This window comes from Camelus bactrianus, chromosome 25 (genome assembly GCF_048773025.1).
Source record: "Camelus bactrianus isolate YW-2024 breed Bactrian camel chromosome 25, ASM4877302v1, whole genome shotgun sequence".
Taxonomy (NCBI): Eukaryota; Metazoa; Chordata; class Mammalia; order Artiodactyla; family Camelidae; genus Camelus; species Camelus bactrianus.
In genome coordinates, this window is record NC_133563.1 from 23089182 (window position 1) to 23115175 (window position 25994).

The 25994-nt window shown below is 42.0% G+C and overlaps 1 protein-coding gene across 3 annotated transcripts in view; it reads left to right on the plus strand.

The window, feature by feature from the left end:
* DEPTOR (DEP domain containing MTOR interacting protein) overlaps nucleotides 1-25994 on the plus strand; it is a 130482-nt gene that overhangs the window by 76067 nt on the left and 28421 nt on the right. For all 3 annotated transcript variants that reach the window (XM_074352982.1, XM_074352980.1, XM_074352981.1), the window contains 4 exons: nucleotides 7840-8025; nucleotides 9907-10041; nucleotides 14404-14474; nucleotides 16324-16428. In XM_074352982.1, coding sequence (XP_074209083.1) covers nucleotides 7840-8025; nucleotides 9907-10041; nucleotides 14404-14474; nucleotides 16324-16428 — 497 coding nt within the window. The remainder of the gene's footprint in view (nucleotides 1-7839; nucleotides 8026-9906; nucleotides 10042-14403; nucleotides 14475-16323; nucleotides 16429-25994) is intronic.

Sequence of the window (25994 nt, forward strand, 5' to 3'; positions counted from 1 at the left end):
AGAAGGATGATTTGGATATAAAAAGGAAAGCAAGAGAAAATGGAGCCAGCAGTAGGACAGGGTGACATCCTGGATGGCCCAGAGTGATGCTTCCCCCACCTTTGTACACTGGGCGAAGAGGTGAGCCACACCCATTTCCGCGGCTGTGGAAAGTCACGGTGGTACGGGTGTTAATCATGGCAGCTAGTGAGGGTCTTCCATCTCTATAAGGTGACCTTGAAGAGTTTTAGCTTTGACATCCGCTTGCAGTTGTAGTCATGGCTCCCTTAACCGCATCCTTTGCAGGGCTTTCTTCTTCCTCTTTATAATAATCATTATCCTTTTCCCCCTGTCTTTTGAAGACTTCTTTTGACTCTTCTAAACTCTAAAACTTTTGAAAAGTTCTGATGAAGTGCTAACCAAGGAACAGTTGATATCTGCACATTCTTCTCTTTACCCCCCCAACCCCCGCCTTGTTACCTTCTTTTCTTATCACACTGCCAGATTCAGTTGCTTATTTCATGATGTCTGTTGTGTTATGTCATCTGCCAGCACACATTTCAAGGATGGAAGAAAGTATGTGACCTCCCTCCCTCCAACTAGATAAGTAGCTTAAAATGTCTTTTATATTCAGCCGAACTTGCAGGGCTTGAGATGATAAGTTTTCATATTCATCTTTAGACTATGTGCGTGAGTGGAATAGAAGCCAATGTTCCTTCTTTCAGATAACCCACTTTTAAAAGTGTCTTTGCTAAAATCATCCTAATAATTTATAAGGGCAAAAAAATGTAGCCACATTGTTCACCAAGGGAAAAAATCTATCTGACCTACGTCACTTTGTTCTTTCGGTAGCCTCCATCATGTTTCCTTTGTGCTTCCTGGAAAGTAAAGGCCTGCAGAGAATAATAGGGGTCTGTTCTCTTTCACCAAATATCAACATCGTGAGTTTAGTGCTTCTGCAGCTCCCCCACTTCCCTAAACAATACGATCAGTTTGTATTTACATTGCTTCGGCTTTCTGGCTATGGCTGCTTTTCCTTCTGTTTTATTCTCATTTAATACTAAGCCAAGCCAAGCCCCTTGTGCCCCTAGAGAATTCCACCAATGCAAAAGGGAAGGCTTGGAAAGTCCCAGAGATTATAAATTGGATGCATAAAAAAATGTCAGTTTTCAATTACAGCTGTGTTAAGAGCACAACTAGAATATTAGGTACTGCGGGTAAGCTTTGAACATTGTCTCTTCTTCCTGTTTAGAGATTCATATTCTCAAGGGGCAATTCAGTCAACTATTCCTCTGTTGCTAGACATCAGTCTTGGTTCCATGTTTGTGTAGTTGCAAACAATGCTGATGTACACCTCTTAAAAAATGTATCTCCTCAAGGAGCAGAGGACGAAATTTGTTAAATTACATATGTCACAGCATTTACTATAATCTAAAGGTCCTGTGAGCACTGGGATCTGAGAAATGAAGAATTGAATGACCTCAAGATTTAGAGACACCAATCACTGTTCTCGTCCTTGATTTTTCTTTCCTTCTCTTTAATTTTTTTCCCCCTAGATTTTAGGTTATTTTTTCTGTGTTTAACAAAGAGCAACTTGCTTACATAGCAGATGATTTTTTTTCTCCTTTTTCAGTTTTATTAGGTAGAATTATTACAGTTCAGCTGCACATACCATAGCAGATGATTTTTGTATTTAATATGGAGAATGTCATGTTAAAATGTAGAAAGAATCAATGCGTTTCACTGTCTGGAATATAAACTACATGTCATTTAGCCATTTTTATTTCTTGAGACTCTACCTATGTAATTGATGGCTGTGAAAAAGAAATATTTGGCTTTCTTAATCTAATTACTTCTTAAAACTTCCTGTGTCTTAACTCACTCCTTTCCTTCCTGCTGTTCTTTGACTTTTCAGATTCAAATATCTTCTCATGGGATACTTGCCAAACTTGAACCGGATCTCTGCTTAAATTTTTTATTTTTCACCAGTAAAAGGTGATGGAACTGCTCATGGGAGCTGGGCAAAGTGTTCTTTGAAAGAGGGGCAGAAAAGACAAAAGAAATGGGTTATTTGCAAGAACTTAGGAGACCAAAGGCTGTAGTGAGTCTTTAGGAGTCTAAAAAGAACACTTAAAACATCATATATCAGATACCATTCCAAGTCTCTTACGTAAGTTATCCCGTTTTGTCTTCACAGCAAAACTATGCAAAAAGTTTGAAGCTTACATTTAGTAAGTTGCCCAAATCACTCAGCTCGTAAAAGTGGTAGAACTGGGAGCAAAACTGGGGTCATCTGACCCTGGAAGCTTTGCTTTTCATTGTGTGATACTATTTTCTAAAAGTTATTCAGCTTAAGAGAGTTTTCAGTAAAGTCCCAACTTAAGTGTTTTGTTCCAATACAAAACAATGTCTCATCTAGCAGACTTTGGTATTGATGGGCAGGATGAGCAGGTGAAGGTGTCATGGTCCCATCGGCATGCTGAGATAGCTGGGATAGTGCCTGACGCTTACTGGGTGCTCAGCTGGTTAAACAGGTGAGCGATCTTACCTGCGATGGATTGATGCTGTAACATGGCTGTCCACCTGCACTCTCAGCTTTTATAACTATGACTACCTGTGTTACACCTAGGGCTACACTCATGAACAGCAAATATATGAAATTCAGTGTTTGTGTTATTACACTTCTAATGAGAAGGAAGAGGAAAAGAACCCTTTTAACAGCAAAATAATTCTTTAAAAACAATGCAAGCGACAATCGTGTAATTGTCACTTCTCTATTTTGAGAGAAGAATTTGACTCCATCTGTGCCAACCCCACAGCTGGAGGAGGAACACATGGAGACCTTCACTGCACAGAGTGTGGCAGCTCCCAAGGCACAAAAGCCAAATAAGTCCTTAAAAATTGAAGTGGGAAAAGGGTAGGAAGGGATAAATTGAGAGTTCGGGATTTGCAGACACTAACTACTATATATAAAATAGATAAACAGCAAGGTCCTACTGTATAGCACAGGGAACTATATGCAATACCTTGTCATGGCCAATAATGAAAAAGAATATGAAAAAGGAACACATATATATGAATAAATGAATCACTATGCTGTACAGCAGAAATTAACACAACATTGTAAATTGAGTATACTTAAAAAAAAAAAGAGAACAAAAATTGAAGTGGAGCATTAAATGTAGTGTCTCATGAATTGAATTTCCATAAGACAAATGACAATATATCATCAGCAAATGATGATTAACACAAAAACAGCAACACTGGTTGTAAAATAACAAAAGTGCAGTTTGTTGAGTTGTCACAATCTTCTTGGCATCACGCTTAACATGGCTTTTCTAGCATCTCATCCAGTTCTTGTTTCCCTGATTGGTCATGTTTAAGGTCGTCTACACTATTAGAGAGAGAATGTGATGAGTAAGGGCTATTTATACTTAATCCTTGTATCTTATCCTAGACAGTAGGTTTACCCTTTTAGGTATAGGTGGCATAGAGCTGGGGAGGTGGAGAATGGGGGTGAATTTAACTCTGGCACAGCCAGACTCTTAAAGCCTGAGGAGATTAACTTAGTCAGATTTCCTCTTCAATTTAAAAATATTTTTAAAGTACTTTTATCTGTTATGGAAGTTGTTTAGATTCAGAATGCTTTTCTGGATTGATTTATACCAAAGCCAGTGTTTTGTGTAATTCACTGTACAAAGACAAAACAGTAGGCATTAAGTGCATAAACAGTGCTATGTATTTTCAGGTTATAATTTAAGACACTGTTGCCAAAGTCACCTTGAGGATTTAAAAAATCACAATACACTCAGAAAATAAATAAGTAACTTACCTACAAAATTTTATTATAGTATTCTTGAATGGAGTGGTATAGTAAATTTTTTATTTTATTTATTTTTTGGATGGGGAGGTAATTAGGTTGGTTTGTTTGTTTGTTTATTAGAGGAGGTACTGGGGATACTGGGAGTTTGTTATATAATTTCTCACACATGCTAAGTGTGCACTCTACTGCTTGAGCTGTACCCTCTTCCTGATGTAGAAAATTTATGTAAAAATTTGACTGTCCACAAAAGAGCCACTATTTGGAGATATCATATCAAAGTGTAACTGGCTTATCTTTTGGTCCAAGGTGCATTTAGCATCTCCTGAATGCAAGAGTGTGTTATTTACTAAGAATATGCAGAACGATTACTGAATTAAATGTGTTTGTCTTTGTGGCCAACGTCATTCATTAGCCGAAGTGACTAGTTGTATCACCATTTAAAGACTGAAACACCCATATGAAGTATTAGGTTAAATGTTGGCAGTGTGTACTCTCTTCATAGGGACCCACCTTTCTGAGACTCTGATAGTCATGTAACCAGAAAAATTATTCATTAGCAAATGTGGGTGATAAATACAGTTGCAACCCTACACTGCATTTGCTGATGTTGACTTAGAAGGAATGTGATGCTGTTTGTGAAACACTTGTGGAGGCGGTTGAACCAGTTAACGTTATTGATAAAAGGGGTTAATATGATTCTTAATACATTGTATTAGATTGTTTTCCTCGTGGTTTATAGAATTTTGAATTTCATAGTCCCAAAACAAAAAGTTTGCCAAGAATGAATACTTGAAGGAAAAAAAAACCTTCTATTGTTGCCATCATTTCATGAAACTGTGGACAAGAAAAGGATCTGACATGTAGTCAGTCTCACTCAATAAATGTTAGTTGAATTAAATGGATAGATGAGTGAACAACAAAAAAAGTTGTGATGATATAATTTCAGAATAAAGGAAAGCCCTTAAATGGAATAGACTTAGTTTTGGGAAAAACTAAATGCATTGTCCTTAACATTGCAATTTCCCTGTGTCCCAGCACGCTCTTCACGACATACCATGAGCCCACAGTTTGATTTGGGGAGACCTGCTGCATAAACTAGCCACTGAATAGTTCAAAGTCAGCTGTATTCTGGACCGGCTACTTATCTCTTTGACTACCTACCACTGGCGATTCATGTCTAGCCATGTACCAAGCCCCTACTGTGAGCCAAACACTAGTAGTCCAAGATTTGAGGATGCCAGGAATGATAAAGTCCCAGCCTGGGCTTTCGAGACGAGTGACTTATATGGGAAAATAGATGTCCTCCTCCCCTGCTTCTAAACAGATAAACCCATATTACACCACAGCATGGTAAGCGTCCCCAAAAGACTGCCTAGGGCTAGGTGTATGGACGACGGAAAGAAAATAAAGATGAATTCTGTGATGAACTTGGGAGTGAGTGTTGGATAAGATGACGTTTTGCTATAACTTTAGAGTCTTTCCCAAGCTCTTGTGGCCTGTATTTCTAGGTAAACACATTGCTTTGGGTTCAGAAGCAATAGTTGTGTGGCCTGAACTAACTTAAGTCTCAATTTTTGCACTGTGAAAATAAGATAATGGCTCTGTCTACCTTACAGAGTGGTGGTGAGGATGGCATTGCGTATTACTTGTACAGTTAGTACAGTGGCATGTAGTTAAGTGGATGGTATAATTATGACAGACTTCAGCAGGGTGGGCTAGAGATGGCAATCAGTGGACACGGAGGCTTTTATTAAACCCTGATGGGCTGACTCTTCACCCACAGGCTTAAAATAATCTCTCTTCTGAATTTCCATAGCACTTTACATTTAATTCCTTTCAGATATTTGAAATTTCCCTTGGGTACTATAGTTACACGTGAACTTGTTTTATTACCTTTGCTAGACTGTAAGCTTATCGAGGGCAAGAATGTGCTGTATAATTTCTCTTTGCAGTTCTAGCTCTCAAGAGCAGTGATGATTGACCTCTAGGTATTCATAGTATAAATGAAGAAGAATGAGTCAGTATTTAAATAATGAATGAAAGGTGGAAAATATCCCTCTCCATCAAATTTAGTATTTGCCAGCCTTGTTTTTGCTCAACATAGATAAATAATTCTGGTTTTTTAAAATGTGCATTTCATATTAACTAATGAAATTGAGCTTCTTCTCATGTGCTATTTTTTTTTTTTTTTGGTGAAGTCTGTCAAGTATTTTGAATTTTGAGGGGTTGTTTGAGACTTCAGCTTGATGCTGGCCAGTTTGCAGAATTCCTGGTTACTTCCCAGAGACCAAAATGACCTAGAAACTTGGCTCTAGGGGTGTGATGTCTTGACTGTTCCACAACTCCACGATTCGTGAACGCAGAGCATAAAACTGAAGTTGCAAACAGACCACGATAAATCCTTGAGATATAAATGGTAATGCAGAACTGGGTGTAAGTTCAGTCTGGTACCCGTACACCTGCAGTTTTATGTAACATTATTTCAGTTCTTTTTGAGAGCCTAAACAAGCATAGGAGTTGGTTCTCAGAGGCAGTCGAGAATAGTAATTTGGAACTTGAACTCTGGAGTGACACCTGTAGTTCTGTTTCTCCCTCTGCCATTTACTGTCTTCTTTGGGTCTTAACTAATCTCTGGGCTTCAGTTTCTTCAACAAAAAAATATGGAAGAAAATAACAGTAAGTGTATCCCAGGCTGTTGTTATAATGAAAGGAATGAATGCATGCCAATAGCATTTAAAGAGTGAATTCATAGGAAGTGCTTTATGAAGGTTAGCTGTTGTTACTACTGATTTGGGGTTGACAGCCTGGCAGGGTTAGGTATTCTGAAGTGCAGATTTTCCTTAGGAACTACTCAGCCTTTATCTGGATAGCTTTTCATTCATTAAACATCAATCTTCAACAGCCACATACTGTTTGATTCCATTTATACAGAATTCTCTAAGTGATAACATTATAGAGGTGGAGAACATTCTAGCGGTTGCCAGATGTGAAGGACTTGGAGTGGGAGGCTGTCAGGGGTTAGCGTGAGGGAGTTCCTTTGTCTTGTTGTAATAGTTCGGTGCCTTGAGTGTGGTGTTGGTTACAGTGATCTATACATGTGATAAAATTGCATAAAAAGACACACACATGTAAGGAGTACACATAAAAACTGGTAAAATCTGAATAAGGTCTATAGATTGTCCTAATGTTGATGTCCTGGTCTGATCTGTACTTTAGTTATTTCCATAAGTGTCTGGGTGAAGGGTACACAGGGACTCTCTGTACTATTTCTTATTGCTGTTGGTTTTCCCAGCAGCTTTAGGGAGACACAGTTCATATAGCCTACCATTCACTCATATTAAAGTGTACAAGTCACTGGGTTTTTAGCATAGTCACAGATCTGTGCAGTCATCACCACAGTCAATTTTAGACCATTTCACCACCTCAAAAAGGAACCCCACACTTTAGTTAACACTCCCTACCCACTAGACCCTCCAGCCTCTGGTACCCACCAGTCTACTCTGTCTCTATAGATTTCCTTATTCTGGACTTTTCACATGAATGGAATCACATGCTATGTGGTCTCTATATTATTTTTGCAACTCTCTGTGGGTCTATAGTTATTCCAAAATGAAAAGTTAAAAAAAAATGAATGGCTGTGTTGCTATGGGACAAGCACTGTGCTGGGCACTGGGGACACATGACTAAATGAAGCCATGATCACTGCCCGCAAGAGCCTAGAGTTTAGTGGGAAAGTCAGAGAAGTCAATGGACAATGAGAAAGCGGTGTGATAAATGCTCTGATGGAGGTAAAGTAGGAGCCAGGACAACACCAGGAAGAGTATAACTTAGATTGCAGGTAAGGTCAGGCAAAGTTCCCCTAGTGGAACTGGTTAGCAGAATTTCTAAGTGCAGGGAACATGGAAAGAATCTGAAACCGTGTGTGGACTGTGACATCTGTGAAACTCAACTCTTTCTGAAGACTTTTGCCCCTGTTGGCTGGGGTCTTTGTGCACCAGGATGCCAGACAGTCCTCATCTGTTGTTTGTTCTCCCCAGTGTCCAACAAGCACCCGTTTGTGGACAGCAATCTCCTCTACCAGTTCAGAATGAACTTCCGGCGGAGGCGAAGACTGATGGAGCTGCTCAATGAGAAATACCCCTCCTCCCAGGAAACTCATGACAGCCCCTTCTGCCTGAGGAAGCAGAGCCATGACAATCGGAAATCCACCAGTTTTATGTCAGGTATGTCAGTTCTGTTTGTTTGATCACATGCATCTGTCTTTTGAGAAATAGCGTAGTAGTAGCTCACCTTTGTGCCATTCTGCTCTCCAGAAAATTTTTATTTATTTATAAACAAGAAGCATACCCCTGACCCCAAAGAATACACACACACACACAGTGAAATTGTTCCTGGGCAATCAACTTAGGTGCTATGAAGTCTGTTTTACAATATCATGTATTTGAATTACAGAGGACTGCTCAAGCTCTCACTCATACCTTACTTACTTTTCATTTACAAATAGTTCTTACATATCATTAATTATCCAGTTTTCTAAATCACAGCAGTGAAAAGCTAGCTATGTATTTTAGGGATGAATAAAGACTTCTGAGAGCATGTACAACTAAAAGGCAACTGATTTTCAGTCTACCACACAGAACACATCAAAACTGTGTAGAGCAGACACAGGAGCCCAGGAAGCGCGGCAGCCCGGGGCTGTTATGTGTAAGGTCAGACAGTCCCGTATAATTAACTGTGACAGAGATAACCCCACTCATCCCAAAAAGGTGCACTTGATGTGTCATTCTGTGTAAGAGGGGGAGGTGCTTCACAGGGTAACTTCTTCTGAAAACTTGACCTTGACTCAAGAAACTGGTTAGCCTAAGGTTTGGCTGTTCTGGGCTTAACCTGAAACCCAGGGCAAAATGAAAACGTGTTTCTTGGTTATGAATAGGAGGTGACCATGAGAATACTGACAGCTAGATGTATTGAGAACTTTCTGTGCCACTGGCTCGGAGTCAGGCTTGCCTGCTTGAATTTTCTTGTTTAATTCTCACTGTTACTCTACGGGGAAAGACTTTTCTTATCTCCACTTTCTCGGTGAAGAAACTGAGGCATAGAGCAATTGGGTGGCTTACTCAAGGTTACACCGCTAGAGAGTGCTGGGTCTCACGCCAGCTGTGTCTCACTCCAGTGCTTATACTGTACTGTCTGCTCCCCAGCCTTCTGCATCCCAGTTTCCTCAGACACAGCTGGGATGGAGGAGAGAATAAACCAAGAGCTGCTCTGGGAAAGTCAACACCAGCCAAGGGTCAGAAGCCTAAGCCTGTGCTTAGAGGCACACAGTTGTGTGTCCTTAAGGTTGCAGTCTCCTGCAAATGCAGAGGAACCATTCACATCCTCACTGTTCTTAAGTGGGTCTGACAGACGCGAACACGTGTCGATGATGTGAAGGAGGCTACAGTAACCGTGGTCACCATATAAGCCAGCACTGACTTTGTGCCTCCCAGGCACTGAGTGGAGTCCTCTCCATGGGTTCTTTCATCCCATCATATACCTTGTTCTCCCCATACTGAGAGCCATATGGCAGAGAGGAAGAGACCACACCACTGAAGCTGCTGCCTCCCATATACGCCTTCAAAGCCTGAAGTTGTGCTCTGTATTTTAACCTCCTCCTTCTGTAGCTCTGGGTGATTCATGATTTAGTATTCAATCGGGAAGCACTTAATATCACCGTTAATTCATGAAATGTCTCACCAGCGCTTAATTTACATCCTTCCAGCTTAGCCCGGCTGGGTAGTTTCCTAACATAATATTTTATGTAGCTGAGTACTTTCAAATCTATTATATAATCCACTCCCTGCACCAGTCCTATGAAATGGCATTGTTCTTCCCACTTCATAGTTGGGGAAACTGAGGCTCAGAAAACGGAAGGGAATGGCCCGGGGCTGGACTATCAGTAAGTGGCAGAGCTGCCACTCAAACCCTTGCTTTCCTGACTCCAAGGCCAGAGTGCTTTATTCTGGCGCCTGTGGCCCGCCTCCCTGTCCCTGGCCGCTGTGAGCCCTGGGGATCCCAGGCCGCCCGCCACCCTCCGTGACCGTGTGTGTTCTCGGCCCGCACAGTCAGCCCCAGCAAGGAGATCAAGATCGTGTCGGCCGTCCGGAGGAGCAGTATGAGCAGCTGCGGGAGCAGCGGCTACTTCAGCAGCAGCCCCACCCTCAGCAGCAGCCCCCCTGTGCTCTGCAACCCCAAATCTGGTGAGTGGCGGAGAAGTAGCGTCGTGTCGGCCGGTGATGGTTCGGGGCACTCGGGCGCATGTGCAGGCTGGGTGCCCTGCGAAGCGGATTCTCAGGCGGCAGGCTGGTGTGTGGCAGTCTCCTTCCCACGTGCTCCTGGCGGAAACACCTGCCGGGAGGGAAGGGTGTAGGTTTGGGCAGAGGGAGAACTGGGCTGCAGTGCAGCCTCAGTGGAGGCTTCAGACCCCATGAGGAGCCCTAGAGCTGGGATGGCCTGGAGAGTTATTCCAGCTTGGGGTGGGCGGCCAGGCCTTTATCTCCTCACACTGGCCAGTCATTGGCTGTTGGCTGCCCCTGCACGGATGGCGAGGCCTGGGGAAAGGCAGCTTCTTTGGAGAGAGAGTTCCAAAGACAGCTGAAAACATTGGCCATCTGAGGGCTGTCTGCTGTTAGCAGTCCCTATAGCTGGAGGAGCTTCTCAGTCCCGAGGGAGGGTTTGAGCAGCAAACAGCAGGGGAAATAGTGCTTCCCCGGATTGCAGCTGATGCAAAGACCTGTCGGGTCTCAGCACCCTGAAGGAAGAAGCTCGGACCTCTGCAAACCCAGCCGTCCCTGCAATAGACTCTTGGTGCCTTGTGGTTTCAAACCCTACCCACCAACTTCCATGGCGTCTACATTCCAAAAAAGAAAAATAGGCACAAAGATTGTTAATGAACTTGTACTTAGATATAATTCTTCCTTGACCTAATCAGTTCTTATGCCCCACAGGAACCTGTATTCCATCCCTTCCCCACCTCCTTCCCAGGATTATATTGTGTGGTCCATCATGATAACCATGGCCTTGAAAACACCTTCACCACCATTTGTTTAGTGCCCCGCCCACCCTCAGTTCAGTATATCACCTTCAGGGGAGAAACTTTTTTTTCTTTGTTCATGCTGTTTCCTCATACAAGGATAGGAGGTCATGGCCTCATCCCTCAGTGAGGACATCATCTCTTGGATGAAAAAGAAAATTACGCATCCATGAGAATAAGGACAAAGAGATGTTGTTATAGGACTTTAAGAGAAAACTGACATCTAATGCTATTCTCTAGGCAAGTGCGTTTTTTTCCTAACTTTTCTTCCCTCTGCCTTCTGGAGGGTTAGCTCTGAGAATAAAATTGTAACCTGCAAAGGTATGAAGAAACTTGCTGCCTCTGGCTGGAAAATCATCGAGCACCCACATACTACTGGGTTTTTCAATTAATAGAGCATCACTGATAAGATAGAATGAGAAGAAGTACATTCTTAGAAATAGCATGTTTGGAGCCTTGATGGACACCTCAAAGTTAGAACCAAAAGAATTCAGTTTCAGGAAAGGGTCAGTTGTGATGAAGCCATTTTACATGTTTTTGATTGCTTACAATAGTAGAAGATGAACAAAGTGTTGATTTTACTTAAATTAACTGCGCATTCATCTTCCCTGAGGTGGGTTTGCATTGTTTCTTCATTCTCTTTACCCTCTTGGCTCAGAGGGAAAATTTTACTGATATGCAGGCAGAAAAGATAGGTCAAGTTGCCTTAGGGGGGCTCTCTAAGGACCAGCAGGTCAGGACTTAAGTGTGTCCTACCTCTTAGCCATATTCTGACCAGCTCCTCTTTCACTCTGAGTTCGGAGGATTCCCAAGATGCAGTGAGCTCATCTGTGATTTTTTTTTTCTTAAGGAGATAAGCAGACTTCACAGTAAGGCATTTAAAATTAATCATTAGATACACATCAGGATATGTATATTTTTTACTACTGTACGTAAATGCCTTAAGCCAGATAAAAAAAGTGCTACAGAAAATAACATAGTATCATTGTAAAGAGTAAATAAATTCCTAAGAATGTGAAAAGAGAAAGCTGGAAATAATTCCCTTGGTTTCAAAGTTTCTACGTTTTCAACGTAAGAAAGAGAGAAAGTATATTAAAACAAATGGTCAGTATTATTGCCAAATATTACAATATAGTGTGATTCAAAACTACAGTGAGATGTCAGTCACCTCATGTCTCAGAATGACTGTTATCAAAAAGATAAGTAACAACAAATATTGGTGAGGATGTGGAGAAAGGGAACCTTCGTGCACTGTTGGTGGGAGTGTAAATTGATGCGACCACTATGGAAAATGGTATGGAGGTTCCTAAAAATATTACAAATAGAACTACCTTGTGGTCCAGGAATTTCACTTCTGGGTATTTATCTAATTCTAATTTGGAAAGTTATCTGCACCCCCATGTTTACTGCAGCATTGTTTACAATAGCCAAGACATGGAAACAACCTAAGTGTCCATCAGTGGATGAATGGATAAGGAAAATTAATAATGGAATATTATTCAGCCATGAAAATGAAGGAAATTCTGCCATTTGCGTCAACATGGATGAACCTTGAAGGCATTATGCTAAGTGAAATAAGTCAGATGAGAGGACAAATACCATATGATCTCACTTGTATATGGACTTTAACAAACAAAAAAGCCGCCAACTCAAATCGGTGGTTGCCAGAGGAGGGGATGGGATGAGGCGGGTGGGAGTGTGGGTAAAATGAGTGAAGGGGGTCGAAAGGTGCACATTTCTAGTTATAAAATAAGTGAAGTCTTGGAGATGTGATGTACAGTGTGGTGACTGTGGTTAATAATACTGCGCTGTATATTTGAAAGTTGCTAAGAGTATATCTTAAAAGTTCTCATCACAAAAAAAACCTGTAGCCCTGTGAGGTGATGGATGTTAACTAGATTAGGTGATCATTTCATAACATACACATCATTATGTTGTAAACTGAAACTAATATAATGTTATATGTCAATTATATCTCAATAAAAAAAGAGAGAAAGTGTAGTAAAATAAATGGTCGCTATTGTTGGAAATATCACAAGTACACTGCGATTCCTACATCCAAACTCTTAAACCCCAGAAGGGATTGCAGGGGGTGAGGTGGGGAGAGAGTTTTCTGGCAGGGAATAAAAAGGTCACAGTTCTCAACCACAGACCCCTTTTCTTGCCTCCCAACCATCTGCTGAGACCTTTGCTCTTGATATTCAGCCTTCTCCCTCTTTGGGGACAACATAAACTTACATTCTCTTTTATGAGCTTTCTGAAAGCAAAAGGAATAACACCAGCCACCTGTCACCTCAACAAGGAGCACTTCGTTGCCTCTAACTGAGAAGGTGCTTATCAGGGCACAGCTGCTGGTGGAGCGTCCAGGCCTCTCCCCACGCTGCCTTTCACTTTCTGTTCCGAGACTGGCATCTGACCTCTGAAGGCCACCAGCAGAGGGAATTGGAGGCTGGCACTTCTTGCCAGGTTAGGCTTCCGTCCCTGGCCTTTCCAGTGTCTTTGTGGACCCAAGTTCATGATGTCTCTATAACTAGGATAGGGTGGTCCTTGCCCCCTAACCCACTGGCTGCTCTGGACAGTTGTGGCAGTCCATTCTCCAGTTCTTAGTGAGCACAGGATGGATGCGGAAGTTCACTTTTGCTGGGTTTTTAGGCAGCCCGCGAGTCAGGAGTTGACTGTGGTCCTCACCATCTTGGTGGACCACCAGCATGACCTGATGAGAACGGATGTCTCAGGAGGGCAGCACACAGCTACCTTTTGGAGCTTCTGAGCCCTTTCTTCTGATTACTGTGGAGACAGCACTACATGAGAGGAGCCTTGTAGCATTGACCCGCTGTGTCTGAGACCTTGCACACAAGCTATTTAACTTTTCTCAGCTTCTCTTTTCTCCCTAATAGAATAGGGATAATGATGAAACGAACCCATTCATTCTTGTGATGATTAAATAGGAGGATATATTTATAGCACCTAGCATAGCGCCCAGAACGTGGTAAGCATGCAGAAAAGTTCACCAGTATTACGATTCAGGGCAAAAGGCAACGTGGACGTGAAATCTGGGATATTAATAGGGAAATAGTGAGACTTTTCCCCTTTGTATGGGATGTGTGCAGTATGTTGGGGGAGGGGGTTGTGCAGGGCTAGTTCTGGACACATGGCTATCATACTGCCAGAGTTGGGATTTCTCTTAACTTTGACATGTCGAAGGCATGTCTAGATTTAAAAGAAAGAAATTGGAGAAGTATAAAGTGTTTTTTCCTTTACAGAAAAATTTCAAGCCACTCCTTACCCAACCCCTGCACTCTCACCGTGCTCTGTTTCTTCTTGCCATAGCTCTGTAAGTTAGGTTTAGGGTTATTTATGTTTGCTAATATATTCTGTCTCTAGTTGGCTACACTAGAAACTGGGAGACAGGGATCTTTGCCACTTTTGTTCCCTGATGTCACATTTGAGGCATTCAGTAAATATCTCCTGAATAAATGAACAGAGGGTTCAGAAGGGTTTGTACCTTGACACTGCATCTGTCTTACAGTGTTAAAAAGACCGGTCACTTCTGAGGAACTCCTGACTCCCGGGGCTCCATATGCGAGGAAGACGTTCACGGTAGGTGCACTGTTCCGTTTTTCTCCCTTGCTGCTCATCGATCTCAGCCATGTCAACATGTCACCGTGTCAATTTGTAACTTAGGAACGAAATTGAAAAAAAGCTTCTCCCAACTTCCCTTTTGTTTTAGCTTCATTATAATAGTAAGCTTTATTGACCCCTAGGCACAAAGATGCATTAGGACTTGACACAATTTATTATTAATACAGCATTTAAAATTACTTTTGATGTATCCTTAAAAAAAGATTTCTATCAGGCACTCATTCTAATATATTCTAATATAATTACAGATTAAAAGGCAAATGCTAGAACAAAAAATGCCAATAATTCCTTCTGCGTTACAGTTAACTCTAAAAATTATTTAAGACATTAGGAAAGTCTTAAGGTAGAGAAAGAAAACTATGGGATAGATTGATTGCTCTACATAAGGAATGATGCTTTTGACAACATTATCATGCCTTGAGCTATATGAGCACCTGATTTGGGTGCACTGTGTACCTGGGAGCACCTCCGGACCACCTGCCCTTTCTCGGAGGTCCTTCAGGCTTCCCTCTTCTTCTGGGGTCTCACTGGTTCCTTCAAACAGACTCCAAGTGCTCTGCTTGGTATCGTGTCACCCACTTTCCATCCCCTGGCCTCTTTCTTTGTCTCCTCACATCTTCAGCAACGTCCTCTTTAAAACACTTCTCTTTGCGTCACTTTTCTAACTTTTGTTTTATTTACCTCAGGGAGGAAAAACATCTTTCCACACTCATTCATGCTGCAAACTTTTGTCAAGGACCGCTCCACGTTCTGAGCACTCAGGAGTTAAACTTGGGGGACTCAGTTGTACAGGTCATGGGAAAGAAACACTGGTGATGTGTCTGTATCGGGGAACAGGTACACTGTGCATCTGGAAGTGGAATTAGGTATCATGAACAATAGCAGCAAACCCAAAAGCCAGCAAAGTGCCCAAAAAGAACTTCTCAGACAAGCAGAAACTAAGAGTTCATTGATATTAAACCTGCCCTAAAAGCCTTTTTGAGAGTATTCACAAAACATTTCATCTGCTTCCCTGTTTTTCCTCCATCTCCAGCATTCGAGAGACAGTGAATTACATTTTTAAAGTGTATGTCTTTTTGGTTTTAAATATCAGTGCCAGCGTTGCTAGTAATTGACTGAATGGCTTTCATCTGTATTTCAGTTGGGTTATGTCTTAGAGACATGGCTGGGAGCTGCTTGGGAATGAAACTGCCAATTTTAATTATGACTCTGTAGGAAGGGGCACCCTCCAGTTTCAAACAACTTTTGGACCAGAGTTGACTTGTAAATTGTGAACTTTATGCACTTTTTCCACTGTCTTTCCTTGGTGGAGAAAATTGTGTTTCAAGAAAGCCAAGATTCTTCATGCGTCCTATCCTTAGTAATTTAAATTGTTACACTTTAGAGTTCAGTGAGGTAGCAAGATCATCAAGAAAGTATCATTTGGATGCAGGGGAAGCGGACAAACTTGGAAGAGAGATGGGGTCTGGAGAGAAATTTCAACCACGTTTTTAAGATCTTCTAAACTTTCCATTCGAGTCTGATATTAAACTGCTTAGTAGCCTAAGAAAGAGGCATTCTGCCAGTTATTTGAGTCGTAACCTCACAGAAGAAGCTTCTTTCTGCCAAACAAGTGCTTCTTGACCACATTTTCCACTTAGATATATAAGCCTGTATTTGCGATAGAAGGAAAGCGTTCCGTTCCCCTGACAGGGGAGAGATGAAATGGAGACGGGGTACCTCACGGCGTGCACTTTCTCTCTCTTGGAAGTCCGGGCAAGTTGCCAGGGACCGTCTGCTGATTGCTAATTGTGGTTTTCCTCTCTAGATTGTCGGTGACGCCGTTGGCTGGGGCTTTGTGGTGCGAGGAAGCAAGCCCTGCCACATCCAGGCCGTGGACCCCAGCGGCCCCGCGGCTGCTGCGGGGATGAAGGTACCGCTAGTCGAGCCGCGTCTAAGTACCTCAGCTCTGCTTCATTGTTTGCTGCCATGTGTACCTCTTTCCCTATGTGTTTGGTTCCGTTTTTGTCATTTCCTTTTCCCTTTCTGAATGAGGTTGAAATGAAGCCAAAAGCATACGATGTAGCAAGTGGGAGGGTAAGTTTTCCTCTCACTCTGGCTGCGCCTCCTTGGTCCCCAGACCTCCCTTGGTTTTTCCCTGTCTCTCTCCTTAACCAATACTGAGTTTGAAAAAGAATTTTTCCTTTTTGCTTAAATCTTATGTAATAACTCTACTGCTTCTGTTCCACACAAAGCGTATGCTTGTGGCGTTTATGTATCCAGTAGAGCACGCAGGGCCGTAAGAAACAGGGACTAGTGAGAGAAAGAGAACAAAAGTCATGGAATTTGGAAGAGGAGAGCTGGATTCATATTTTGATGTTTCTACTCACCAGCTCTGACTTTGAACAAGTTCTGTGACGTCCCAGAGGCTGTCTCCTCTGAGAACGGAATCATATTTCGTTCTGCTGTTTGATGGATTAAATATGCGGAAACACTTGATAAAGTACAAAGAACTACACACATATCAAAAAACTGAACGAATTAGCTGAGGTTTTTGAAAATAATTTTTACATATTTTAAGTATTAAAGGAATGACTCTAAAGTCAGGAAAATCTGGAAAATACAGACAAGCAGGAATGAAAAATTATAATTGCCAATAATCTTGCCTAACTCAGAGATAACCACTGTTAACATTTTCAAGCGCCTCTATTGAAGTCTGATTGAGATACAATAAACTTAATTTATTGTGTTAATAAATACGTTGTTAATATTTTGATTTATATTCTTCCAGACTTCTTGTACATGTATATACATATATACATACACACGTACATGCAAATACATATATATATATATACACTCATTTTTTTTTTGTAAAGAAATACGGTGTAAGAGGATGTTGAGAACACTAGTTTCTGCTTCAAAACACATTTATCTAGCACAGTTTTGTTCTGTCATCTGTAAAACTTTTCACAGAGGACATTTATCTCTTGATTATCTGGGGCCGTGGGGGGATGCAAAGAACTTGAAAGCGACGGATTATTTCCCTCTTCATTTCCTCACTACTTTGATCCTCCTGCATCAGTCCTTCTCCTAGAGCAGTAAACCAGTAAAGCAGTAGGCACAGTTTAGATCTCCACAGCTCTGATTTCTAGCACTTACCCTCTGGCAATGGTTTAATGTACTAGAAAAGAGAGGTGAGCGGCTGAGACCAGCTCAAGGGAGTCCCGAGCAGAGATTACGGCCAGTCTGAGTAATCGGTGCTGGTAGGATTCGGGGTCGACTCTGCCCCCTGATTTGAACGCCTCCTTCATCCAGGGAGGCAGAGTCTCACCCGGTCCTGTGCTGTGGGCAAGTTAACAGAAGCCTTGTTGGCTCGGTCTGTCTGTGTTAGAGGCCCGTCCTCCTCATGAGCGCTGCAGTGGGCAGAACACCAAACAAGCCCAGAGCTGGAAAGTTTGCCAAAAGCATTTGTATCTGTGCCGAGGCTGAATTTTTCATTTTCTAATGGAACTCTTGGCTGTGGGGAGGGTTTTATATTTTATTTCCACAGTAAAGTACCTAAGTATAAATTATTTTTGGCAGAGCGCTTCGGTTCTGAGCGTGTACTCACTCGCATGGGGCTTTGACTTAAAAGCACATCTCCTTTGAGGAAGGCAGTGGATTGACATTGCAGCTAGAGACCTGGCTTTTGCTTAGCCAAGTGTGTTTAATTGATTTCAGTTCATCTTGATTAACACGCATAACTGTTCTAGGCATTGTCAACTGATTAATTAATTAACTCCTTAATGTATATACCCTGATAGGGCAACCTGGTATTTTTTTTTTCCAACTTCAGAAGCTAATACTCCAGATGGTTTGTAGTCTTTGTTTCTCAGAGGGGAGTGTACGATGGTTTTCATGTGTTGTAGGACAGGACAGAATTCAGTAGAACAGCATTTCCAAAATTGTATTATACAGCACTCTGGTCCAGCAAAATATACTGTCTTGAGGTTCTGTGATCAAAACAGTTTTAAACTGCTGCACACTTTATTCCCCTGTTGGAGTTTACAAAAAGCATATTAGCATACTAAAAATGCAGGTGAATCCAGTAGGGGAAAAAAAATCTGTTTAAACTATCTAACACAACATTTCTATTAAGATTAAGATATAGCCCTGTTCTAAGAAGCTGCCTTTGGTCAAACTGTACTGGAATGAATATATCAGATATATTTTTGAATTGTACTGTTGGTTACATGAAAATGACAGGAAATAGCATGCTCTTCCACATAATTTACTTGGGCATATTCCTTTAAATTACTTAGTCTGCTATTTTGTTATAGAAAATGCTGAATAAATTATTTCCTATTTTTACCATATATATTTGTTATAAAATAACTTTACTTATATAAAAAGCCATTTGTGTGATCCAGTCCTAGAGGCTTGTTTGCAGTGACCCGGGCCATCACTCCTGCTCTCAGACGGCAGGGCAGCATGTCTGGTTGTGCGGTGCTCTGTTGAGGGGGAGCGGAGGTGACCCTGCAGGAGTGTGTCCCTGGGGAAGGATCTGCTGACCTGGGCCATCATTGACCTGTGTGGTCCGGGTGGTAGAAATTGCCCAAAACTCTGGCCAGAAGCCTCCTCTTGGCATCTCCGACTAGCAAGGACCGGCCCAGGACAGTGTAGAGTGTCCCACTTTACTTTCAGTGTCACTGTCTCCACAGAAGACCAGGCTCAGCCCTCAGGCCCCAGCCCTTCTCTTCTCCAGTGTAGACAGAGCTTTGTATCTGGGCCTTTGTGGCCTTTCCATCTATGGAACATTTTATGCTTTTACTGTTGCTGCTTCATTTCACTGCTTTACTTGCCAAAACAGAAAGCATTTTGTAACTAAGTTGTGTGTGTGTGTTTACCATTTCTCTCTTTTATTTTACCTTTTTATGGGGCTTGGAAAATTTTAAGAGATGGGCCACAAGGATGTGGACAGGACAGGCCCCAGACTGAAGAGACTGAGTGCTATATTCACCTAACACTTCTCGACCTTCCCAGGCCCAAAGAAGGGCTCTTTGCCTGGTTTAAATGGAACCTTTAATCCATGATGAGGGGAGACTTTCTTGTCTGTATTAAAATTTACTTAACTTAAAAAGAATGTGAAAAGGGATATGTGTGTGTACATGTATGACTGAGACATTATGCTGTACACCAGAAGTTGAAACAGCATTGTAAACTGACTCTATGAAAAAGAATGCGCACACACACACAAAATTACTTCTCTAGAAATTCTGGAAGAGCTCCAGAGAAAATGTGTCCTTAAGGAGAGTGGTAAGACCCGCCTGACTTCTCTGGATTGGAGAGAGAGCTCTGTGACCCAGCCCCAATGCCCAGAGCAGTCTGTGCCCACAGTCTCCTCACAGCTGACCTAGGCTGGTAGGGGCTGGGTCAGGCAACTTAGCTCAGGATGGCATTGCTGAGATGCAGGCCAGGGAAGGTTCCATCCTGACTTCAGTTGTAAATGGAACTGAGTTTTAAGTGCTTCAGTCAAAAGACTTTTACACCATCTCTAGCTTGTACGAAAATTTTATTTCTCCTCTGGTCCATCTCTCTTCTTCCCTTCCAGTTACCTTCTCCTCTTCCTACAGTAGTAGTGTATTTGTTCCCAGAGACCAAAAAGGGAACAGATGTTACAGGAGGCCCCAAACTATAACCTTATTTTTAGTTTTGTCTGAATCAAGACCCACATTAAAAAGAGAACAATGAATTATAAGTTGTTATTTCGTACTCCTCTCCTCCCGCTTCCGGCCGACAGAACAATGACCAGAGTCCCTTTAGAATTCTCCCTTGATCCAGCATCTCTGAATTTGGAGTTATTCCTATTTTGAAGGTTCTTTTATTTAAAAAATGAAATCTGTGAACCTCTGGCTAGGAGGACCTTTCTTTGGCATTGTAACTCTAGAATGGAGCATGAAATATGGCAACCATCAAAAGTCGAGTCAACCCATGTAATGCATTTTCACCTAAAAGAGGCTGTTCACTACATTTCCCCTTGGCAACTCTTCACTCATCCTTTAGGGATTGCTTACCAGTAGCTTCTGGTCCTTTTCAACACAGTGGGGAAAGGAGGAAAGAAGAGAAGGAGCTACCCGTTATTGAGTGTCTTCTGTATGCCTGACCCTGCACCATTCTAGGCTCTTTCTGTGCATGAGTCCACTTAGTATCAGCATCTAAATACTAAAATCCTGGAGGAAGAAATGGTTCCAGGAGGAATCATTGTGTTTCTTACCTCTTCTCTGCTACTTTGAAAAGGGATAAAGTTCCTCCTCCAAGACATTCTACAGGCTACAGTCTGATGACTATCACTTAAACTTGGCTTCTTGTCACAACCTTTAATGACATCCTCTTTTTTTTTTTAATCACATCAAATGTAAACTCTTTTCTGGATGACATTATCTAATCATAACTTCACTTTGCATGATCCTTTAGTGGCTTCCTTCCACTCTGGTCAGGGCAGAATTTTACATCTCACAAGTAAGTACATCATGGCAGGGAGGGTATAACTCAAATGGTGGAGCACATACTTAGCATGCCCAGGGTCCTGGGTTCAATCCCCAGTACCTCTTCTAAAAGTAAATAAATAAACAAACAAATCACCCTAATTACCACCCTCCCCCCGCCAAATATATGATTGTTTCTCTGTCTGCCCCTCAAGTAAATCTAATTACGTGACTCTGGCTCTTAAATACTTTAATGGCTTCCCATTACAATGAGCATAAATTCCAGACACCGGCTATGGCCTACAGAATCCATGTTCTGGGTCCTTTGTAGATCATAACAGGAGCTCCAAACCTGTTTTGCTGTAGCTCCGTTGACCTAAGACTGAATGACGGTTCCGCTGTTGTCGTCTAAATCTGAAATTAAATGTTAATTTTTCAGAGAAGCCTTTAAATACCCTCTCTTCCTCCACTTACTTTTTTTTTATCACATTACCCTGCCTTATTTTTTTAAGACATAACATTTATCAGCATCTGATAATAGTACTTAACGTTTATAATCTGTCTCCTGTAGCTCTGTAAATGTACAGACCTCGTCTGTCTTAACTACTGTGTTCCCAGCACTTAGCACAACTCCTGGCATTTAGTAAGTGCTGGAAGTGAATCTGTCGAATGATCCAATGAGTTGGTGCTTCTCTAGAAAGGCTGAGGAATTTACTCATTGAAATACCTGCATAGTGTTCCCACACGTTTCACACACATCATTTCATATATTGTCTGACAACTCTTGAAGGTGGGTGGGTAGTGTTCCCCCTACCTTGAAAATGAGGAAACTGAGACCTAGTTACTCCCTTTCCCAAGGTCACCCAGCTTGTAAATGTCAGAGCTAGATTCCAACCTGGTCTCTCTGCCCCAAAGTCCTAATAATTCTTCCTATTGCGTTATTTCAAAAAAGACAAACCCATGAGGCAGAACCCGATAGAGGATATAGTCCAATAAAACCTTGAACACCTTGTGAACTACTCATGGATGCAAGACCTTTCATGTCTCTTGCGTGGAGAATTTGTATTCAGTTCAAAATGAATTGTTGGGGTGGTCACGTGTTCACCTGCCTTGGCTTGAACAAGATCAAATAAACAATTTTTATTCTTGGCACCAGCCCCTCACCTAGGTCAGGACTAGATCTTGCAGGGTCATCCAAGCGAAAGACGTAAAAAACTCACTTTTGTTAGTTTAATCAAACACTTATCAGGGCAAACCATTCAGCCTTCAGACTGCGAAGGAATTTGAGCCATATTTACAAATAAGAAACAAAAGATATCCTTACTCTTTTCTGGAAAGTTTATTTTTTTCTAGTGGGAATAATTAAATCCTGTGAGCAGCAGTATTCAAGTTTTCACTCAACCCCGTGCCAACTCTCAGAGGGATTTCAAGACTCCTGGCTTCTTTTCTGGTTTCCTGCTGTGATGAATTGATGGATGTGGCTGTGGATGGGGCCTCTTTGCACTGTTTGTTTGTTTCTTTGTATGCGTGTATAGAGACAAGTCTGTCTGAGTCAGAGTAAGGAATTAGCGGTCATTGTGTTCTTTTTTAACCCCTTTCAAAAATTTCTATGTCTCATATAGAGGAAAAACGTCAAAATCCAGCTTTTTGGTCTCTCTGTCCCATAGCAACAAACCTGTAAATTTCATGGAATTTTCCTTCCGAACCAAGAGAGACCAGGTTGGGCAAACCATCCATAGTTCCTACTTAATTTAGCCAAGACAGTTTGGGCACTGAAGCAGCAAACGGTAGGATGATGATCAACACAGGTGAAAAAAGTTGCATCCTATGATGTTTTGAAAGTAGTTCCTTTCCCGCTGAGTTCGGGGAAGTCAGGTATGGGGACGACGAAAGGGGTTGTCTGACGTGCTGTGCTGCTTTGTCTAGCGGAGTCGTCGTTTCTCAGCAACAGGACGGGGAGGGGCCGGTGTGCCTTTGCCTGCTGCTGGGCGTGGTCGGAGGGAAGAGTGACCGCTCAGGGGGCCCTGCCAGCACCAGAGGCCGTTTCTCGGGGCCTCAGCTCAGACCCCCTCTCTGCTCTGTGCCCTTCCTTGGCCGGGAGCCATCCTTCATGTCAGGCTCTGACAGCCCCGGACAAGACAAGGCAACTTCGCCCAGTTCTTTGTTCAGTTAGTATTTATTGACCACCTACCATGAGCCAGACATCCTGTTAGGCTTTCATGGGATTTACAGTCAAGAGGGAGAGAGACATTCATCAAATAATTCCGCTCTGAAGTATATAATTATAAACAGACATGAGAGCTGTGAAGAAAAGGACTAGTGCTTCTAATTTTTGTGGGACAGTGGGAGGGGTGACAGGCAACACTTCCTCTGAGGGAGGCCTGCTTGAGCTGGGACCTAAAGAATGAATGGAAATCATGTAGACCTACGTGTATCTGTGTGCTTCGTGTATGGGTGTACGTGTGTGTGTTGTGTGCATGTGTGTCCACATAATGCGCATGGTTGTCGTGTGTTCATGTGTGCAGATGTGTATACGTGCACACACGGAGGGTTGATTCCATAAAGAAGAAACCTGAAGGGAAACACTGTTCCTTGGAAGAAGAGAATGAAAGCTAAGACTGGACTCAAGTATGAAGAGAATTTTGGAAGGAAGGGTAGCAATGAGTTAGAGCAGTGTTTCTCAACCGATTTTTTATTTTCCCCTTGAAGAGCCTGTTTAAAACATTTTTTCCCTGATTATCCCTCACCATGAGATATGGATACCACAGATAATCATCCATAAATCATGTGTTTATGGACCGTATGTGTGTGCATATATGTAATTACATGTTTTATATATTAAAGGAGGAAGATTTTTTTTTACACTCCAAGAGGCAGTTTTTTCCCCTTTGGTGACTAGGTCACTCCCAGTGACAATGCATGAATTCAGGGAGGAAAGCTTAAGAGATTTATAAAATTTTGTTTTAAATTGAGTCATAATTTTCCAATGACAAAACACACAGCTTTTAAGAATACAATTTGATAGGTTTTGCCAAATGTATACACCTGTGTAATTGCCAGTTAGAACATAGCACGTTCCAACACTCCAGAAATTTCCCTCCCTGCCTTTTTCCCGTCAGTCCCCTCCCACCACAGGCAACCACTGGTACGATTTCTGTCACCAGAAATTAGTTTAGGTTTTTAAAGTCAGACAGAACCCTGGCTCCACTCCTCATGGCTCTGTGATGTTTGGCAAATTATTTTGTTTTTCTGGGCCTTTTCTTCTCTGGTCAATGAGGATGTATGTGGAGTCGCCCTCATAGGGTCGGTGAGGGGAGCATGTTGCCCTGCCTTCCCTGCAGTATGGCTACGCGGGGCACAGCTCTAATAGGTGGTCAGCATCCAGCCTAGAGGATAAGTCTGATGGTTTCTTCAGTCCTGGAAATCCTCGAGTTCCCTGCACTCCAACCTTTCCAGTCGAAGTTGCCATTTACCTTGGGACTCGAGAATTCTGCCTGGTCCTCCCATTTCCTCCATGTGTCTGCTCCCAAGCTCGTCCAGAAAGCCACATGCGGCTGAATAGTGAGGCCGTGAAATCCCTTCTTGCTCAGGTCACCCAGCAGCCCTATTACTAACATTCCCTGTCACCCACGTTGAGAGATCTCCTAGAATTCCCAGAAGTCATGTCTGACTTCTCCTGGCCAGTCCTTCTCTTCCTTTCATCTGACCCGTCACATTCTCTGCATCTTGTGGCCCATCCATTGTTCACTGAGGCTCAGTGTCTAGGGTGTGCCTGGCACTGAGTCCTATGATGAAGACCCCAGGTGTGGGTGTCAGGTACCAGATATTTGGATCCCAGCTTCCCCATTTCCACAGGACCCAGGATAACTACTTAAACTCTAATCTAAGCCTCAAAGTCTCCACCTTTGTTATTTGTTTATTGTACTTGATGTACAATATTATTTAAGTTTCAGGTGTACAACATAATGCTTAACAATTTTTTAAGGTTATATTCCATTTATAGTTAGTATAAAATATTAGCTCTCTTCTCTGTGTTGCAAAATCTATCCTTGTAGCTATTTACTTTATACACAGTAGTTTGTGCCTCTTAATCCCCTACTTCTATCTTGCCCTCCCCCCTTAAATTCTTCACCTTTAAGAAGGCGCTTATAATAGGTGCAGTTAAATGAAATATGTCCCAGGACAGTAGCTGACTGATAATAAACAATAAATGTTTGTAGGGATCATGTATTGCTTGCTATAACCTTTGTGTTATTCTGAGTCTTCTGGCTGATTCTTTTTCTTTCTTTCTTTCTCTTTTTTTTTTTTTCCTTTTTTTTTGGGGGGGTGGGAGTTAGTTTGGTTTATTTATTTATTTACTTTTAGTGGAGATACTGAGGATTGAACCTAGGACCTCACGCTTGCTAAGCATGCACTCTACCACTGAGCTATACCCTCCCCCTTTCTGGCTGATTCTTGCTTAAATAAGTTTGTATTTACAAACATGTAACACAAAGTAACAAAACATCAGCTAAAGTGGGATGTCACAGGAAGCAGAATCTATGTAATCATATGTTTCTGCCATATTGCAGCATGCTAGTGCAATTCTGTCACTTTCTTAGAAATGCTAAATCTCCGTTTCTCATCTTAAAATGGCAGTGTTAATTGCTTCATGGCATAAATAGGGATATGTGTATGAGGTAACTGTGAGGATAAATAGGGAAATGTGTATGAGGTATCCAGCCCCTTGCCTGTCACGTGGTAGCCATTCAGTGAGCATTGCCTAACAGATTTCATCAAATATAAGATGCGTTGAGGGTAAGATGTAAACCGACTTCAGCGTTATTAAAAGGTGCATTTTAAGATGAGCAATTGCTGGCATCACGTTGGGTTCCAGCCCCACTTGCTGCCATACTCCTGTCGGTGGGTTTGTTTCTGCTTACTGCTAAGCTTGTTTAACAGTAAGTTGAAACTAAGCACTTTTATTCACAACTGTAGAAAAAGTCATCTCTAATAAAACCAAGACATGGAAGTTTTAGAAATATCCTGGTCT